At 36.8% G+C, this 21,188-nt stretch overlaps 1 protein-coding gene across 3 annotated transcripts; it reads left to right on the top strand.

Annotated features, from left to right (window-relative positions):
* The first annotated feature begins 16,835 nt into the window (after positions 1-16,835).
* Positions 16,836-18,994, top strand: BEX5 (brain expressed X-linked 5). Of its 3 annotated transcripts, none has more exons than XM_053201472.1 (2): positions 16,836-16,985; positions 18,071-18,994. In XM_053201472.1, the coding sequence occupies exon 2, from the start codon at positions 18,437-18,439 to the stop codon at positions 18,776-18,778; it is 342 nt and encodes a 113-aa protein (XP_053057447.1). In that variant the 5' UTR covers positions 16,836-16,985; positions 18,071-18,436; the 3' UTR covers positions 18,779-18,994. The 3 variants fall into 3 exon arrangements, with proteins under 3 accessions (XP_053057447.1, XP_053057448.1, XP_053057449.1); XM_053201473.1 differs by lacking the exon at positions 16,836-16,985 and adding an exon at positions 17,416-17,566; XM_053201474.1 differs by lacking the exon at positions 16,836-16,985 and adding an exon at positions 17,662-17,803.
* Positions 18,995-21,188: the final 2,194 nt, after the last annotated feature.

Here is a 21,188-nt window from a genome sequence, read left to right as displayed (position 1 = left end):
GAAAGACCTTTAATCTAAAAACTATAAAACACTTATGAAAATAATTGAAGATGCAAAGAAATGGAAAGACTTCCATACTTACGGATAGGAGGAACAAATATTTTTTAAATGTTTATACTACCCATTTACATTACATTTAATGTAATCCCTATCAAAATACCAACATCATTTTTCACAAGAGCAAACAATCCTAAAATTTGTAGGGAAACACAAAAGGCCTCAAGTAGTCAAAGCAAGTTTGAAAAAAAGAAGTAGAGCTGGAGGCATCACAATTCCAGACTTAGGGTTATATTACACAGTTGTAGTGATCAAAGCAGTATGGTACTGGCAAAAATAGATGCATATATTAATGAGACAGACTATAAAAGCCAGAAATAAACCCAAAACTATATGGTCAATTAATCATCAACAAAGCAGGAAAGAATATCCAATGGGGAAAAGACAGTCTCTTCAATAAATGGTGTTTAGAAAATGACAGCAACATGCAAAAGAATGAAACTGGACCACTGTCTTACACCACACACAAAAATAAGCTCAGAATGGATTAAAGACTTATGTGTCAGACATGAAGTCATAAAAATCCTAGAAGAGAGCACAGGTAATAACTTGTTTGACATTGGCCATAGCTGCATTGTTCTAGAGATGTATCCTGAGGCAAGGGAAACAAAAACAAAAACTCTTGGGACTACATCAAAATAAAAAGCTTATGCACAGTGAAGGAAACAATCAACAAAACTGAAAGGCAATCTATGGAATGGGAGAAAATATTTGCTAATGACATATCAAAAAATGGGTTAGCGTCCAAAATATATAAAGAACTTATGAAACTCAACACCCAAAATAGCAAATAATCCAAATTGAAAATGGGAAGAAGACATAAAAAGACATTTTCCCAAAGGAGACATACTGATGGCCAATAGACACAAGAACAATTGTTCAAGATCACTTATTATCAGTGAAATGCAAATGAAAACTACAATAAGATATCACCTCACACCTGTCAGAATGGCTAAAATCAACAGAGACATCAGGTGTTGGTGAAGATGTGGAGAAAAAGGAACACTCATGCACTGTTGAGGGAAAACAAAATGGTGCAGCCACCGTGGAAAATAGTATAGAGGTTCCTCAAAAAGTTAAAAATAGAACTATCTTATGATCCAGCAATTGCACTACTGGGTATTTACTCAAAGATTACAAGAACACTTATTCAGAGATATATGCACCCCTATGCAGCATTATTTACAATAGGCAAGGTATAGAAACAGCCCAGTGTTCACTGACAGATTAATGCATAAAGAAGTGGTGTGTGTGTGTATGTATGTACAAGGACATGGATGGAGCTGCAGAATATAATGCTAAGCAAAATATATCAGTCAGAAAAAGTCAAATCCCATATGATTTCACTCATATGTGGAATTTAACAAACAAATCAAACAGCCAAATGGAAAAATAAGAGAGAGAAAAACCAAGGAACAGACTCTTAACTATACTGAAAAAACTGATGGTTACCAGAGGGGAGGGAGTGGGTAGATAGGTAAAATAGGTGATAGAGATTAAGGAATGCACTTGTCATTATAAGCACATGGTGATGTATAGAAGTGTTGAATCACTATATTGGACACCTGAAACTAATATAACACTGTATGTAAACCAACTAGAATTTAAATAAAAACTTAAAATTTAAAAAAGTTAAAAAAAACAAGTGCATAAATAGGTATTAATATGTCTTATCTACAGCAACAAAAATGCTCTACTTTTGAAAACAAAAAACAACTTACCTGTCAGGATGAGCAGATGCTATATATCTAATTTTATACAAATATGCCACACTTTTTAAAAGCAGTTTTGATTTTATTATTTAGTAATTATAGCTGCCATATTTTGTGTCCCTATTATATGCCAAACACTGTAATAACTTCATCATATAAGTTAACTCATTTAACCCTCAGAAAAATCTTGCGAGGGTATTATTTGAATTTATAGATAAGATGTGTGAGTCATGAGAGTCAGGGGTTATTCTGTGGAAATAGGCAATCCCCATATCAGTGGCTTATTCCTCACTCTTACTAAATGTCCATGGCAAATGGACATCCACCACAAGCTGGTGGATGTTGGGAGTCTGAGCGATTCTTATTGGAATGCCTTGGACATTCAAACTGATAGAACAGACACCATCTAGAAAATTGTCAATCGCTGTGCCTAAGGGGAAGAGGGCACTGGAGTGGAGGGAGTTTCTCAAACCAACAACCATATGTTCTCACCCACAAATACATGTCTCTCTGAGCCTATTAACCAGAACTAGTCACATGTACTAGTGCCTCTTAAAAAGGGGGTTGAGCAAAAGCGCATCCACCAAGTTCCTGGAACAGGGCAGAAATGTGAACACTTGGCAAACGACACCACCAACTAATGCACGATGGAACTGAAACTCAGATAGATGGAGTACTTGCATAAAATCACACAGGTAATAAGTAACAGGACCAGTATTTCAATATAAATAGGTATGAATTTAAAGTCAGTGGTATTTCGGGGCACCTGGTGGCTCAGTCGGTTAAGCGTCTCACTTCAGCTCAGGTCATGATCTCAGGCTTCCTGAGTTCGAGCCCCGCATTGGACTGTCATCTGACAGCTCAGAGCCTGGAGTCTGCTTTGGATTCTGTGTCTCCCTTTCTCTCTGTCCCTCCCCCGTTCGTGCTCTATCTCTGTCTCTCAAAACTGAATAAAAGTTTAAAAAAATAATAAAAAAATAAAGTCAGTGGTATTTTTATACTCCTTTCTACATTGTACGCTATTCTCTTAAAGTCTTTACTATATATATATATATATATATATATATATATATATATATATATATAGCAAATGAATAGACATGACAGCCTTGGCTGAAAACTTCAGCATTGATAAGCCACAGCTCTCTTCCAAAAAAAAAAAAATAAAATGAATGTATTGGATATTTCTGTGTCTGTTATATTCAAGGATAAAAATTAAGAATAAAACTTGATGATAGATCGAAAGACTATTAATGATTTACTTAATAAAAATAATGCCATTTTTTTCCATATTGTCAAGGAAAATTAATAAAAATAAAAGCAGAAATTAGTGAAACTGATAACAGATATGAAGAGTTCAACAGAATTCTAGTTGTCAGCACTTTAGAGAGATAGGATAATAAAGAACCCTCTGGCAACACGGATAAAGAAAATTAGAGAAAACCCATGAATAAGTTACTTTTGTGATGAAGAAGTTGCCATGTTTGCAGTTACAACAAAGATTTAAGAAATAAGAGAATATTATGAAAAAATATTCGAAAATGTAGAAGTTAAGATGGAATGGTTACATTTCTGGAAAAAATGTAACTTTTCCAAATGAGTCAAAAATAAACAGAATATTATTAATATTAAGAGTATTCCAGGGACACCTGGGTGGTTCAGTCGGTTGAGCGTCTGACTCTTGATTTTGGCTCAGGTCATCATTTCGTGGTCATGGGATCAAGCCCTGCATTGTGTTCTGTGCTGAGCATGGAACCTGCCTGGGATTCTCTCCTCCCTCTCTCTCTGCCCACCCCCCTCCCAACTCTCACATTCTATTGCTCTCTCTCTCTCAAAATAAATAAATAAACTTAAAAAAAAGTATTACAGAAATGGAATGTGTGAAAAGCCAAAATTACTAGCCAATATCAATTAGTTATATAAATGCAAAATTCTAAATAAAATAATGATACACTAAATCCATCAATGGCTAAAACAGTATAGCATGACAAAGCTGTGTTTACCCTAAATATGCAATGCTGGCTTAACATTGGCAAGTCTATAATGTAATTTGCCACATTCATAAAATAAATAAGAAAAAAGATAATTTTCTCAAAAACAGTTCCAGAAAAAAGGTATACAATAAAGTTAAACAACAATATTATTAATAGAAAACAAAAAACAATTAACAAACAACAATAAACCAGCAAACCAGGAATAAAAGGTTATTCTTTAAAATGATAAATGGACATTAAAGAAACTACAGTAAACACCATACTTAATCATAAAATTAAAAATACTCTCTTTAAAAGTAGAAAAGAAAGAGAATGACTCATATAACCATTTTTGTTCAATGTGGTACTGAGCGCCCTAGCCAGTGCAGTCGGACAAAATAAATACATAGACACATTATTAAGTGTATACAAGTGAAAAGAAACAAAACTGTTAATATGATTGTTTTCATATACAAATCCAAGAGAATCTATATAAGAAGTATATTTAATTATATATATTAGTAACTTTGCTGTATGTAAGACTACTGTGCACAAAACAATTACAACAAATGCAAAATACGATTTTCACTGTGAATATGCCATCAACAATAGCAAAAAATAAAATAATAAGGAATTTGAAATATACTGTTAGCTCACTTGGAAATGACCCTAACACTCTTATTTGATTTCCCATGCTATAAAGTCTAAAAAGCTAAAAAGAAGAAAGGAGACATATATAAATATGTGTGTGTGTGTACGTGCATGTGTGCCAGAGCCTCTTGCAGCTAGACTCCTAAATTTGATGTTGGTTGTATCAAGCATATACACCATCCTGAGACTTGGAGGTGTAACTGAATTATGTGGGAGACACATATGGCTTAAGGACATGGGTCAGCTATGTATGTTGGGAGAGATCTGTTTTTTTGTGAAACAAACATGGCAGAGTGTCTAGAATTCAGTTTCTGCCATACATGTCAAGTAGTGGACAAAGAGTGATGTTTCCTTATAACAGTCCCATAGCATGCCCTGGCTGGGCAGCATCTAAGCCTAGTTTCCTGGCCTTCACAGCTGTTTTATAAGCTATGTAATATATTTTATTAAAGATATCTCATTTTTATAAAATAGCCAGAATTAATTCTAGCATTGACAAGAGGGAACACTGATTAATAAAGTTACTGACACTAAAATTGGTTATAGGCAAAAAGCCCTGAAGGGGGATCTGGGATGGTTATCTGGCCTAGGTGGATCTGCAGATAGTAAGGATCCAATTGACATTAAAGGATGAAATATTGGTATTTTGTGGAATTCAATGGTAAAAATAGTTGCCAAAGTTATCACCTGTGGTCACTTGAATTAAAATGTCTTTTAAGTCAATATGAGGTTGGACCAAGCAACTGATTTTAGGGACTCAGAAAACATGCCTTTCCCCACAGCACGGAGGAACATACTGGTGAGGAGGGCATCTTCATCTTTGAAGTGTTATTAAGTGGCTGAATTGTGTAAGCCAAAGATGAGATGAGAGATCCTGCTCTTGACATGGTCACCTTCATTTCAGTGGGGATGATAGGATATAGAACCGTTCCATCAGGTCAAGACATTTCCCCAGGCCACTTTGTAGTCACAACCTCTATCCACACCTATCTGCTGGCAACCACTGAGTAGTTTTCTATCCCTTATATCTTTGCCTTCACCAGAGTGCCTCATAAGTGGAATCATATTGTGGATATTTTAAATGTGTCAACTTGAGTAGAATGGACTAAATTTTCTAGGATTCACTTACCTGGATGTCTGAGGTTAGAATGAGTCACAAGAGAGATTACTATGGGAGATTTTGAGGGTGGAAGTGAAGACACTCCATCATTTTAAAAAAACTTTTTAACCTTTATTTATTTTTGGGATATATATATATATATATATATATAGAGAGAGAGAGAGAGAGAGAGAGGAGAGAGAGAGAGAGAAAGCAGAGGAGGAACAGAGAGAGAGGGAGACACAGAATCTGAAGCAGGTTCCAGGCTCTGAGCTGTCAGCCCCAAAGTGGGGCTTGAACTCATGAACTGCGAGATCACGACCTGAGTCAAAGTCAGATGCTTAACCAACTGAACCAACCAGATGCCCTGAAACTCCATAATTTTTTTAATTTTAATTTCAGTAGAGTTAACATACAGTGTTATATTTTCAGGTGTACACTTATAGTGATACAACAATTCCATACATCACCATTTTTATAGTTCACAGACATTGCTTATTGGCTGGCTCACCTCAATGGCATGAGACATTGGTCAAGCCTGCAGCTGTTCCAAATTTCCTCTGGATCCTCTTTGCTTTTCTGACTCTTCTGTCTGGTATGTGTACTTGATATGTGTTGAAGGACCTCAGATTCTGCATAACACCCATGCCATTAACTACAGAGGCTCTGAGAACATATTCTGTCCTCAAGGGCTCCAGCTTGTGCTTATGCATTATAGCTTGTTATTGTTCTCCCCACATTTACAGCAACTTCTCTTTCTGACTGCCTGCACTTTGGTGATAAAGCTTCAGCATCAGATGTGAAGAAGACAGCCTTACAGAAACTACTTACTCAGCTCCCACAGTGGTGTGAAGTCAAATATCTCTAATGATGAGCTTATTATGAGGAGCACCAGCCCTGAATAGACACAGAATAACTTCTTCAAGCCAGAACTGACACCCTTCTCTAGGTCTATGCTCAACTTTGCACTTTGAACAGGTGAACAGTAATTTCCTGAATTCCATGGACCCTGTTCAATCACTGACATTTAGATAAACAAGACTTTTTTTTTCCCAATACACACTGTGCCTCAGTACTCATTCTAGGGCATATTTCATGACAATTAAAAAAAATAATGTTTATTATTTATCTTTTGAGAGAGAGAGGGGGAGACAGAGCATGAGCAGGGAAGGGGCAGAGAGAGAGGGAGACACAGAATCAGAAGCAGGCTCCAGGCTCCAAGCTGTCAGCACAGAACCCTATGTGGGGGTCAAACTCACGAACTATGAGATCATGACCTGAGCCAAAGTAGGACACTTAACTTACTGAGCCACCCAGGCGCCCCTATGGCAAATTTAAAGGCATATTTTTGTCACATAGGCTAGGGAATGACACTTAACGGTCAGACTGTTGACACTTAGGTCCTAATAGATGTTGTCTGTCCTTCAACCAACCCTTCCAGATGCCTCACGACTATCACTGGGACTATATTAGAGCTACGTGAGTTCTTTCTCTGCTTAAGGTTTTATCTGGGAATTTAGGCCAAGAACACAGAGGTTGGTTGGTTTTGGGATGAAACTCAGGGCTCCTGGCACTCAGGATCTCCCAACGCTCTCCCTTCACTTTCTGTAGACTATGATCAAGGTCCCAGAAGAGGCTTTCATGAAGTGATCCATGGTTCTAAAACAAAAACTTTGAAAGGAGCCACTGGATTGTCATTATCATCCTACTCTTTTTTTTTTTTTTTTCTGGCCTGGACTAAGGTGAGAAGTACAGCTTGTGCAGGAAGCTAAAGCTTATCCTATCGGGCTAATGTTCATCCACCCAAGGAGCCAGTTGTTTTGTGTACTTGTCCTACCAAAAATCCCTATTCCTTTTCAAAGTAGCGAATGATGCTGTTTGTTCTATAAGTGATGTTATATGTTGTATATCCTTGATTACTCTCTCCAGTCATGAACCAGCAGGACCACACCAAAAGGCCCTGCCTCACCACTCAAACCTGAGCAGCCCCTAGCACTCTCATTACTTCATTGTTATCCTAGATAGTTGTAAATAAGTTGTAAATAAGACCTGATGAGTGAGGAAATATGTTGTTTCTAGGGAGCATTAGAGACAGTGTGACTAACCCAGATGTCATACCTGGAGTCTGACAGAAACAGGGTTGTTACCTGGCTAACAGGACTTTTGCAAAGAGTGTCTTTTGCAAAGAGTGAGGAAGGCCATTCCTACATTGTTACTTCACATACATTTTATTATTTGAATTATTTATCAAAAAGCATATAGTAAATATTTCTAAGAGTTACAAAAGTAGGAATTTCATGGTCACCTTATCACGTCTCACATGACTTTCATCTTTTATTCTGAATACCTACCCACTAGATCACTAAACCTATAAAATACTGTACACCTTATCCTTGCACACTAGAAATCTTGACACAAACCCATAGGTCATCAGTTGAGGTAACTACATAGATAAAAATAAAAGTTAACATTGTATTATATTTTTGGTTTGTAACTCCTCCTTCTTTCTCTATGTGGTTTAAAAGACAAAAACATAAAACAATAATTATAAATCTATGTTAATGGATACAAAATGTAAAAGGTGTATTTGTGGCAATAACTACATAGAGAGGAAGGGATAAAACTGTATGGAAAGAAAATTTATATAAACTATTGAAACTAAGTTGGTATTGATTCAAGTTAGATTGTTACAAATTGAAGATACTAATTGTAATCCCAATAGTAACCTCTTTAGAAATAAAAAAAAGAATAAAACTGGACCACTCTCTTACACTATACACAAAAATAAACTCAAAATGTATTAAAGACCTAAATGTGGGACATGAATCCATAAAAATCCTAGAGGATAACACAAGCAGTAGCCTCTTTGACATTGGCTGTAGTAACTTCTTTCTAGATGTGCCTACTGAAGTAAGGGTTAAGAAAGCAAAAATAAACTATTGGGACTTCATCAAAATAAAAAGCTTCTGAACATAGAAGGAAACAACCAACAAAGTTAAAAGCAACCTGTGGAATATGAGAAGATGTTTGCAATTGACATATCTGTTAAAGGGATAGTTTCCAAAATATATAAGGAACTTATAAAACTCAAGTCCCAAAAAACAAATAATCCAATTAAAAATTGGCAGAAGACATGAGTGGACATTTCTCCAAAGGAGATACACAGATGGCCAACAGACACATGAAAAGATGCTCAACATCACTCATCATCAGGGAATACAAATCAAAACCATAATGAGATGTCACCTCACATTTGTCAGAATGGCTAAAATCAACACCACAGGAAACAACAGGTGTTGGAGAGGATGTGGAGAAAGGGGAACCCTCTTGTAGTGTTGGAATGCAAACTGGTGCAGCCACTCTGGAAAACTGTATGAAGTTTCCTCAAAAAGTTAAAAATAGAACTACCCCACAATCCAGGAATTGCAGCACTAGGCATTTACCCAAAGAATACAAAAATACTAATTCAAAAGGATGCATGCACCCCAATGTTTATAGCATCATTATCTACAATAGTCAAATTATCGAAACAACTCAAGTGTCCATAAGCTGATGAATGGATAAAGAAGATGTGGTATGTATGAACAACGGAGTATTACCCATAAAAAAGAACAAAATCTTCCCATTTGCAATGACATGGATGGAGCTAGAGAGTATTATGTTAAGAGAAGTAAGTCATAGAAAGACAAATATCATTTCATTTCTTAAAAGGGATAATCCATCAAGAAGATATAATAATTATAAACATATGCACACCTAGCAACAGAGTCCCAAAATATAAGAAGGGAAAACTGATAATTGAATAAATTGTTCTAAAATGATAAAGAATTCAATACTCCACTTCCATTAATGGATAGCACAATAATGCAAAAGATTGATAATATAGGACTTGAACAACAATATAAGCCAACTAGGCCAAACAGACATACATAGAATGTCTAACTTCATGTCTAATTCTAACCCCAAAGCACAAGAATACACATTCTTCTCAAGTACACATGGAACATTCCCCAGGATAGACCATATATTAGGATACAAACAAATCTCAATACTTTAAAAAAGATTAAAATCATACAAAAATATCTTCTCCAATAACATTGGATGAAATTATAAATCAATAAGAGAAGGAAACCTGAAAAATTTACAAATATGAAGAAATTTAAATGCACTCACAAAACCAATGGGCCAAAGAAGAAATAACAAGGGCAATTAGAAAATACTTTGAAAAAAAAATGAAAACAAGAACACAACATAGCAATCTCATGTAATGCAGCAAAAGCAGTGCTCAAAGGGAAGAGAATAGCTCTAAACATGTACATTCAAAAAGAGGAGCACACTAAACCAAAAATGAGCAGAAATAAGGAAATAACAAATATTATCTCAGAAGTAAACAAAATAGTAACTAGAAATCAAATATCTTGACAAAAACTTCAATGTGGAATTACCATATGACCCAGCAATACCATCCCTAGATATATACTAGAAAAAAAATTGAAAACAGGTGTTGAACAAGAATTTGTATACAGATTTTCTTAGCAGCACTATTCACAATAGTCAGCAGATAGAAACAATCCAAATGTCCATCAGCTGCTGCATCAATAAAGAAAATGGGGCATATCCATACAGTATAAGGAAGAATGAAGTACTAGTATGTGTTACAACATGGGTGAAACTTATGTAAACATTATGTAAAGTGAAAGAAACCACACACAAAAGGTCATTAATTACATGATTCTATTTATATTAAATATCAAGAATATGAAAATCTATAAATACAGAACGCAGATTAGTGGTTGCCAGAAGTTGCGTGGGGGGAGCACAGGGGATTGATTACTTAATAGACGTGGAGTTTTCTTTTGGGGTAGTGAAAATTTTCTGGACCTAGATAGAGGTGATGGTTACAAAACACTGTGAATGTACTAAGTGCCACTGAATCATGCACTTTCAAGTGGCTAAAATGTTGAATTTTACATAGGTAACTTTTACCTCAATTTAAAAAGAAAAATGATTTAGATAGTGATACAGAGGGAATTCTAAGATGCACCCCCCCACACACACACACACGAGATTATAGGCCCCTGGTTATTCAATCAAATGCTAATCAAAGTACTTCTGTGATTCAATTTTGCACATGTAATTGAAATCCCAAATGAATTGACCCTATAATGTTGATATTATCTGGGTGGATTTGACTTAATCACATGTGCCATTCAAAAGTAGATAATTTTCTCCAGCTAGTAGCAGAAGTGGAAGTTAGAGAAATTCTAAGTGTTAGAGAGATTTAAAGTAACGGTGGTTCTCTCTTGTTGGGATTAAGGGGACCATATCATAAAATATGAAAACAACCTCTAGTTGCTAAGAGCTGTCCTTGGGTATAGCTAGTAAGAAAATCGGGACCTCAGTCCTACATCCTCAAGGAACTGAATTCTGCCAATAACAAGACAGTGTTTAAAAGCAGATTTTCCCTAGGTTTGCCACTAGATAAGGACACAGCAAGCCAACACCTTGACTTCAGCCTTGTGATTCTCTGAGAAGAGAACCCTGCCATGCTGTGCCTGATATGACCTCTAGTAAATTTTGTTGTATCTGCTTCCAAGTTTGTGGTACTTGGTTTCACAATAATAGAAACTAATATAGGTTTTACTGTATTTATTACATGGAACTATGTCCAAATATACTGTTAGGTTAAAAAAAAAAAAGCAAGTCTCACTATAGTATATATGATTCAATTGAAATATGTGAATATATATAATGTGTTATTTTTATTAACATATTTTAATAAAGCAAACAGCATTCCTAATGTGTCTAAGATTAGAAAAACCATTTGAATTATCTTTATTTCTACTACAGAAGGGATATTTATCTTAAACCATTCTTACTAATATTATCAAGAAAAACTGAGTTTTAGTAACATTTGAGTACAAAGCTTTATTTAACAAAGTCTTACTAAGCTTAAAAAAGGGATGTTACATCAGCTGATAAAATTTTTGAAACAATAATTTTCCAACTAATCATTACTGTATTACTCATGCTATATTACAATGTTTCAAATGTTTTAAAACATTTAAAATAACAAAAGGACAAATAATCATTTATGCCCATGAAATTTTTGCAACTTTTAGCATTAGAAAACATTTGTATTCATTTTTTAAAAAAAACTTAGTTGAGTGGTGAACAAAAGTTTCTTGTTCAGAGTAAATTGTAAAAATGTAGTGACTCTAAAACTTCATTCTTCTTCAAACTTTCATTTGTCTGTTAAGCATAATTTTGTACCATCCTTAAAGGAGAAACTCACATTTACGATGTAATTCTGCCCAGATTTAATAAAATTTTCCTTTACATTAGCATATGCATAGAAAATGAATTCCAATAATATACATCAAACTGGATCGTTTTATTTTTGAAAAATAACTCAATTATTAAGATTTTAAAAATATTTTTAAAAGAACAGACAAAAATAGAAGAAGTAGAAATTACAGATCAATGAGGAATGTGTGTGTGTGTGTGTGTGTGTGTACCAATTTCAAGGCTTACCAAAATAGATTGTTTGCTTTTATGGAAAACTTAGAAAAAAAAAATGTATTCACTTTGAAACTTTTCCCTTCAACCTAAAATTTTGTGCTTAAGTGCTACTTGGTTGAGAAGCTAAGTAACATCCTAAATATTAAAGAACAATTTTAAGTGTATTTCCTCCTTGCTTGAGCTAAGAAAGTATTCCTATGCAGAAATACATACAAAATAAACTTTCTGAAACATATATAGCAAACTCGTTTACTTTCTATATTATATATATCTTTATTACTGTATTTTGTAAAACACAATCATTAAGGGCAATAAAGATATCTAAGAATAGATGCTGAACTATACCAAAAATTAAAGAACATAAATCAGCAAATTACATAAATCAGCAAATTTTTAAAAAAAATTAATGTTTATTTCTTTATTTTTTATTTTTTTAATGTTTATGTATTTTTGAGAGAGACAGAGCACGAGCGGGGGGGGGGGGGCAGACAGAGAGGGAGACACAAAATCCAAAGCAGGCTCCAGGCTCTGAGCTGTCAGCACAGAGCCTGACGGGGAGTGGGGGGCGGGGGGGCTTGAACCCATGAACCATGAGATCCTGACCTGAGCTGAAGTGGGACACTTAACTGACTGAGCCACTCAAGGGCCCCTAATGTTTATTTATTTTTCAGAGAGAGACGGAGCGCCAGAGGGGGAGGGGCACAGACGGAGGGAGACACAGAATCTGAAGCAGGTTTCAGGCTCTGAGCTGTCAGCACAGAACCCGGGGCTTGAACTCACTTACTGTGAGATCATGACCTGAGCCAAAGTTGAACGCACAACTGAGCCACCAAGGCGCCCCTAAAGAAATAATTTTTTAAACCTCATTAAAGGGTTCCAAACTTGCCTGATCTTAAAAATTATCTGGGGTCCTTCTTAAATTACAAATTGTCACATTCCATTCCAAACATACTAAATTAAAACCTCCAGAAGACAAACCAATGTACCTATGTATAATTTGCATATCTAGAATGCCACCCAAAAAAGGGAAGATTTGGAAAATCCTGGGAGATCAGACTTACCAAAAAAAAAAAATCTAAAAATAATAAACAAACGGAACAAATATGAAATTTTGCTATTCAAGTGAAGGAAGTACAAAGGAGGCATGCACAAGGATGTTTCCTGAATCTATGCTTGTAACAGAAAAAAAAGGAAAAATCTAATTGTGTGTCAATAGGAAAACAAAAAACGAGCAATACAATTATACAATGGAACACTGTACTCCTGTAAAAAAGACTTACATCTATCTATAAACCAATATAGATGAATCTCAAAAACATGATTTGTAATAAAAGCAGGTTGTGTTTTTGTTTATGTATGGATATATATTTATTTATATGCTTTGTTTATGTATGGATATATATGTATTTATATGCATATACACACACATGTAAAATATTATAAAAATGACTGTATGTGTTTGTATGTATGTGTTTTATATATTTTTTCAAACTGTATATAGTATAAAAGCATGGATGTATGCTTTATTCTCTCAACCTTGTTTTGTATGATTCAGTATTTCATAAATTAATGTGATTGATTACAACATGTGTTGGTAAGGTGTGGACAATCTTTTTGAGGGCAATCTGCATATATACATTTACTGAAACAAGACCAGTAACTGTAAATGTATGGAAATAATACCAATATTAATTAATTGGGGATTGGTTAAATAAATTATCATTTGAACACTATTGAAACATCAGAAACAGAGTGCTTAAACTATTACTAACCTGAAAATAATTTATGATATGCTATTACATTAAAATAGATGCATAAATAAATTATATGAATATAATAGTGAGTAAAGAACATTTAGTAAGACCATATACTAAAATATTTATCTTTATATATTACACATTTATGTATATATTTCAAATTTTATAAAAGAAACCTCCAAAGGCAAAAAAATAAAATAATTTAAGAAAGTTTTATATTAAATTAATTGAACTAAATAATTTTAAATGACCATTTACTCTTCAACTAACTCAAATGGTTCAGAAAAAAATCATGTGTCCTTCTAGGTGAAGAGAAAATAATAAAGCAAATGTAGCAAAATGTTAACAGTGGGGAATACAGTGAAGGATATGTGGGGGTTCTTTGTGCTACTTTCAACACCATTCTGTAACTTTGAAATTATTTTGTAACAATGTTCTTTAAAAAAATACTACTTATATAATAATGGAAGGTGTTTTTCTTTATTTAGTTTGTGTTTTTGCCTGTGACATGATTCCTAAACCTACCTCATATTAAGAATTTTTTTAAGGAACTTAAACACAGGTTCCCAGGCCTGGCTTCAATTTATTAAACTAGAATCTTCAGAGAAGAGTCTAAGAATCTTAATCTGAGCTATTTGTTATGATATGGCAGGTTTAGAAACATTACCTGATGACCTTGCCAACAAATTTAATTTTATATGAGTACAGTTGATACACAATGTTACTTTAGTTTCAGGTGTACAACAGAGTGATTCAACTTCTCTGTATGTTATCCTGAGCTCACCACAAGTCAAATAAAATAAATGAAATAAGAAAAAAATAAAACAAACTTGAACAAAATTTTAAAAATACAATAAACCAGGTAGTACTCAGTGTTGGTATACACATGAGAAAACAGGAATGTTCATACACTGTACATGGCAAATTGAGAAAATATTTTCAAGGCTGATTTCTATGACAATTAAAAGCATCCATAGTCATATGCAATGACAATCCTAGGAATTTAATTTAATACATATTAGTATTAGAAAAACTATGTACAAAGAAGTTCAATCAACATTCTTTCTTATGGTCAAAACTACAAACAGCACAAATATCTATAAATATAGGAATGGATGTGTATTATCTTTATTTTAAAGGAAAATATTTGGACTGATTTAGAATAAAATATGAATAGTATATTTCTTTTTTTAATGTTTATTTATTTTTGAGACAGACAGGGACAGAATGTGAGTGGGTTAGGGGGAGAGAGAGAGGGAGACACAGAAGCAGAAGCAGGCTCCAGGCTCTGAGCTGTCAGCACAGAGCCCGACGTGGGGCTCAAACTCACGAGCTGTGAGATCATGACCTGAGCTGAAGTTGGACACTCAACCGACTGAGCCACCCAGGCACCCCTGAATAGTATATTTCTTTGTCTGTATTTAGTTTTACTAATTTTACTGAGGACTTTTTCTGGCATCTTGGGAGCTTGCTCAACCCAGGCTTAGGACAATCTTGAAGGGTCAGAGATTTTAACATTTCCAGAGTAACATCTACCAATAAATGACCCACATCTATGGATAAATACCCCAGTTTTCCATCAATAATTGGGATAATTCTGAGGCACATTCTACATGGTACTTTGGACTGAGAGGGTCCCAGCAGGATTGTGCCAATGCCTTTTGGCCATGGCTATCTCTGGTACTATAGTTTTAATGAACTTTTTCATCCTAAGACTATATACAAAATAATATTTAGTATATACTATTTTCAATAGTTTCATGTCCTTTTATCTAAACATTTTATGTCTGTATTTAAGCATATAACAGGAATAAGACACTTCATTTTTTTCCCAAATAGCTAACCAATTATCCCACCACCATTCCTTCAGTAATGTAACTTCTTACTGCTAATTCAAAATATTTGAATCAGATCTCTAAAATTTCTCTATATTTCTTGATAATTGCCTTTCTCTACTGTTTCATTTGTTCTATATTTATTCTGTTATAACATGTTTTAATATTATAGCTTCACAATACTTTGCAACTGTCAGCGTAACTTTCTCAAATTATTGTTCTGGATTGTTGGAAGACCTCAGTGTTGTTCTATTTTGAAGGCCATGCTAGAGTCTTGTAAAGTGAAGTTGCACTGATATAATTAAGAGGAGACCATAAGTTTGTCACAGGTTCTAAGGATATGAAAATCTACCAGCAAGACTCAGTGTCTCACCTCATGGAAAGACCTCAAAGAGACCCTTCACAAGAGGAACCATCAGCTTAGGTTTATAATTCAAAGTCCTTAAATGGGGGGAGGAGGGGATTGCTGTCAGGAGAAGCAGGCCTTGCCAAGTTTTTACAACTGAAACCCTATTTTTCAGCTGAAAATAATTGTATTGTCTGATTATAACAACCAAACACTGAATGCATGCTAATGGGAAACAAGACAAAAACAACCACCCTTCCCCATAAAAAAAGAAAGAGGGAAATAAAAGTTTTTTTGTTTTTTGTTTTTTTTACATGTCTCTTCCTGGGGTGCCTCAGTAGTCAGTTAAGTGACCCACTCTTGATTTAGGCTCAGGTCATGATCTCCTGATTCTTTTTGAGCCCCCCATTGGGCTCTGCATTAGAGTGCTTGAGATTCTCTGTCTCCCTCTCTCTCTCTCTGCCCTTCTCCCCTCAACCTCTCAAAAATATATAAAGTAAAAAAAAAAAAAAGTCACTTCCTATGTATTTTCCATACTTCCTAGCTTCGATGTTAGGGATAATTTTGGGGTATTCTTGCAGGGGAGTGGAGGGAAGTGGGCATTTTTAATGGTATAGAAGAGAAAGAAGTAATTATTTAAAGGCTCCGGCAGAAGTCAGGGCAAAGGCAAATACAAAGTACTAAATATTATGACCTGTTTGGTCCTAAAGACTACTAAACAGGAGGAAAAAGGTGGGGGGGGGGCTGTGTTATTGTGGGGAGAAGGCAGGGATGGAGAAAAAGGTGGCCCCGCCCATGCTCCCGCTCCCCACTCTCTGGCCGCAATGCAGGTATGAACCATAATTGGTTATCTGAGTTCACAGTGACGTGGCCCTTAGGAGACCTACAGCTGACGCGTAGATTAGTGTCTCCTCCTAGTTGCAGTCTGGTAGTCGTTTGTGGCTGTGTGCTGGCTCGCTATTGCCTTGAAGGCGGGAGAGCCTGTAGCCCAGGGAAGGAGGAAGTTGTAGAAGCTGAACCTGATCCGTAGCAGGTTGGTGGGCGCTGACTGGGGTGGCAGAAGGCTAAGACCAGAGCGGTTCCAGCTGGATTTTCCCTATCCCCGTCCCCAATACCCATTTATATGGTGCAAGAAGTGGAGGACTTGGTGGGAAGAGACAGAGAGGGGCCAACAGTTAGGAATGGGTACCAGTTGGGATGTCCTAGGAGTGGTGATCTCGTAGGCGATCCGGCGTCTGGAAGGGAAGGGCCAGAGAAGGGGAGAGCGAGGAAAAAGCCTGATTATTGCAAGGCGATGGGAGGGGGTCGTAACCGTTGACCCTGGGGATGGTCGACCCCGTCACGGTTCTAGGCCTCTGTTCTGGTATCGGTTCTCCACCGTTCGTCCATTTTGGAGCGGGAAATGGTGGGCTGCGGCAAACGGGGGCAAAGGGGCGGGGATGGGCGTTGCTGCAGAGGATAGGGACAGGAATTAGGTCAGGAGAACACTTCCCTTCTGCGCAGGAGGCAGTCGAGTGGGGGCTTTCCGACTGAGGGATATAGTTGGGGAGCAGGAAACTTGTTTCTGACCCCTGCAAGTCGGTGTAAGCCTGGGCGCTGCTTGTGGTCCCTGGGGTAAGCAAGACAAAGTCCTGAGATCTCAGCGGGTACAGGTTTGCAATTCCCACACTACCTCTTTGCCCTTCATCCATTTTGATGCATAAAATGGTGGGCAGTGAAAGGAGGGTGAACTCTAGAAAGGCTGCTGCGTCGCAGCCACGTTGAAATTCTTTATAAATAAACAACGTCACCATCCAGCAAGCGGTTTTGACTCCCCCGCCCAACAAGTTGGCCATTTGCATTCAAGATATGGTAATTAGGTGACGGGAGGGATGAGACGGGGGGGGGGGGGGGAGGGGCCTAAAGAAGAGAGGAAACTGGTTTGGAATAATCATCTTTGGTTACAATGCCTATTTATGGAGCACATCACAGGGCAGAAAATGAAGTCGTGATACTTTATGGAGGAGAAAGAGGAAGTGGCAACATTTGATTAGCGGAGTCCTAAATCAACAACAAAGCTGGTGCCTCTGATATTGATCAACTAATCAGTCCTGGCCATTGTCGCATTTCTGTCTGCAGGTCTTCAGGTTCCTTGGCGCAGCAGATTTCAAGGCTAAAAGAGGAAGACTGCTTTTGATCCCTGCAGGTAGGGGGCTGCCTGGGGCCCTTTGGTGTAGGATTACCAGGGATCAGGACAGAACCTGGGGGACTCACTGCCTTTCCTGCCCTAGTTAAGTGCAGGATGTGTGAGCACGGGCCTAAGGAAGAATTTATGGGGAAAATGGTGGGCTTTGTAGCAGGGCTGGGTCTGGAGCGTCCCCTAGAGGGCGCACGAAATCTCTCAGATGGGAAAACCTTTTCTGACAGCTCTGAATTCTGTTGTTAAACGCATTCCATCCTTCTTGCTTCTTATCCCCTAGGAAAAGCAAGAAAAAAAATCTCAACATGGAAAGTGTCCCCCAGGAAAGCAAAGGAGAAGATCAGGCTCCAGTGCAGAATGAAGAAGAAGCCCACCCTTTGGGAGGTGGAGAAGGCCAGGAGCCTAGAGGAAATATTAGAGCGGGTTGGGCCCCACCTGCCCACGATGGTAGAGAGGACATGCCCAATAGGCTTGTCTATAACCTTCACATGATAGACGGAGATGCAGATGATATGGAACGGTTCATGGAGGAGATGAGAGAATTAAGGAGGAAAATTAGGGAACTTCAGCTGAGGTACAGTTTGCGCATACTTATAGGAGATCCCCCTCACCATGACCATCATGATGAGTTTTGCCTTATGCCTTGAATGCTAAGGTTAATAATAATAACCCCCCTGCTTCCCAAAGTTGTATTTTCTTGATGTACCCTTTACTGTGAACCTGTGGTGTTCTGTCATTTTTCTGATTAGATATTTCATTTTGACTTAGTCTGCAAGTTTTTCTGTCAGCAGGGGAGTTTCATCAACTTGCATGAAAAGATGTTTGTTACATACTGTGAAGGTAATAAAGCAGTTAAAAAGCAATCTATAGATATACTATCTCATTTAAAAGTGTGCACATTATATACATATATAGTTTTCTTATTTTCTTTAACTTTTTCTTGATTACTTGTTTTTTCTTATTTTTCCAAAATGAATACATATGTATTATATATGTTAGAAAAAAGTAAGAGGCAAAGAACTTGCCAATTGGATTATAAAGGGAATGGAGACAATCAACAAATATTTGAGAAACATTTAAAGACATAAATCTTGTCTTACCTCTTGTAGATCTCTTATTTAGAAGCACAAACCTAGTAATCATTACAGCTACATTTCTTTACAATCAGCCTATTAATCTATAAAATGAAAATAATATATGCCTTCCAGGACTAGTGTGGGAATCAAATGAGGTAATAAAGAACATGAGGTAATAAAGAACCTCTGTGGCTGGCTCTACCCATACATGCAAGGTTCTGACACTTTAAGTGCCCTTCATATTTAGAGAAGAGCCCGAGAAGTATGCCTACCCTGGAGTATAATTTAATGCCAAGTGGGTAACCTTTCTATATGCTTCTGTGCCCCTTTTCCCTGGATAATGCCATGGCTGCTAAGTATTCCTTCCCCTTCTGCTAGGTTTTGCTCCCTCCACTGGTCCCTACCACTGCTGATGTGCTAGAATCCTAAAGATGACAAAGACCCACTGATTTCTCTTGAACCTTCAGTGGTCTGAATTTCCATTTTGCCCTTTCAGAAATATGGAGAATGTCACTTTCTGCTTTGTAGTTATACTTAATCCAGGTGGATACTTCCCTAGTTCTGCTTAGGGATCCAAATAGCCCTTTATGGTTTTTCTCAGACTTTCCTCATTATCCCTTTCCCCTAGATAAATCTGAGTGACACTAGATTTATTGTGCCTAATTTAGTGCCTATTTAGTGTGCCTAAAATTGGACTATCATTTCCATCCTCTGATGCATATGGCCCATTTCCTTGACTCTCCATTTTCTGTGCAGACACTGCTATAGGTCTCACTCTGCACATACACAGGTGTGAAGGTGGTTTTATGCCAACCTAACCCCAGAATACCGAGTAGTCTGTACTCACACTAACCTACATGGATCCAGAGGAATTTCCCTCTTCCCTTGCTTTGATTTTTGCTGTGCCCGATAAACCTATAATCACATAACAATAGGAAACTGGCTGAGACTAAATACCTGGTAAATCAACCATTTGTTTAGAGAATTTTCCATCACTACTGGTCCCCAAGTAGACTGTACCCTTCTCACAGTAAATATATTGTCCTATTGGTACTTGTACCCTCAGTGCCTACCATAGGGAATGGTAAGTTGAAGGGTACAACAGTTAATTATAGCTGAATTGAGAGTCCTGCAATGTGGGCTCAGGTTTGCCTCTGATTATGGGCAAGTAACTTTATTTCTCTACAGGCTGTAGCTTGCAATTGAAAAAGGAACACAACAGAGAAAGCATTAAGCAACAATATCAACACAGGGACTTACCATAATGTTACATTTGCCAATGTTTATCAACATGTGCTATACAGACCAACTGCATCATAATCACCTGAGGAACTGACAAAAAAAATTCTGGAAACTAGGTTTTACTCCAAGTTCATCAGACATCTCTGGACTTACATAAATTAAAGTGGAGATGCCCCAGCTTTAGTTCAAGTTTGGGCACTCCTCTCCTCATCATGTATATATGAAAGCACTTTTTAAGTGCCTTAAACTATATACATCAGATTTTATTTTCCCATTAGACCGTGCCCTTTTTAAAGAGATAACTGTCTTATTTTTATGTTGTTATCATTAATGCATAGGTTCTCAACCTTTGCAGGTTTGAATTACCTGAGATTTTAAAGTGGAACTCAGGACCCACTCCCAACAAATTGAATCAGACTTATTGGAAATGAGACCAAGGGATCATTACATTGAAACAACTCTCACAGTGAGGGGCACCTGGGTGGCTCAGTGGTTAAGCATCCAAGTCTTGATTTTGGCTTAGGTCATAATCTCACGGTTCGTGGGTTTGAGCCCCGCATTGGGTTCTGCACTGACAGATGAGGAGCCTGCTTGGGATTATTTATGGGCAAGTAACTTCTCATTGCCCCTCCCTTGCTTGCACTTGTGCGCTCTCTCTCTCAAAATAAATAAACTTAAAAAAATTAAAAATCTCTCACAGTGATTCTGATGTACATGTAGAGTTTAGAACAACTGAGTA

This window comes from Acinonyx jubatus, chromosome X, assembly GCF_027475565.1.
Source record: "Acinonyx jubatus isolate Ajub_Pintada_27869175 chromosome X, VMU_Ajub_asm_v1.0, whole genome shotgun sequence".
Classification (NCBI taxonomy): Eukaryota; Metazoa; Chordata; class Mammalia; order Carnivora; family Felidae; genus Acinonyx; species Acinonyx jubatus.
Note: the sequence above shows the minus strand (reverse complement) of the source record. Positions and strands in the feature narration are given on the sequence as shown.

Bases quoted from the DNA above. Each gene is read 5' to 3' on its own strand.
- BEX5 (XM_053201472.1), top strand. From the start codon at position 18,437: ATGGAAAGTGTCCCCCAGGAAAGCAAAGGAGAAGATCAGGCTCCAGTG.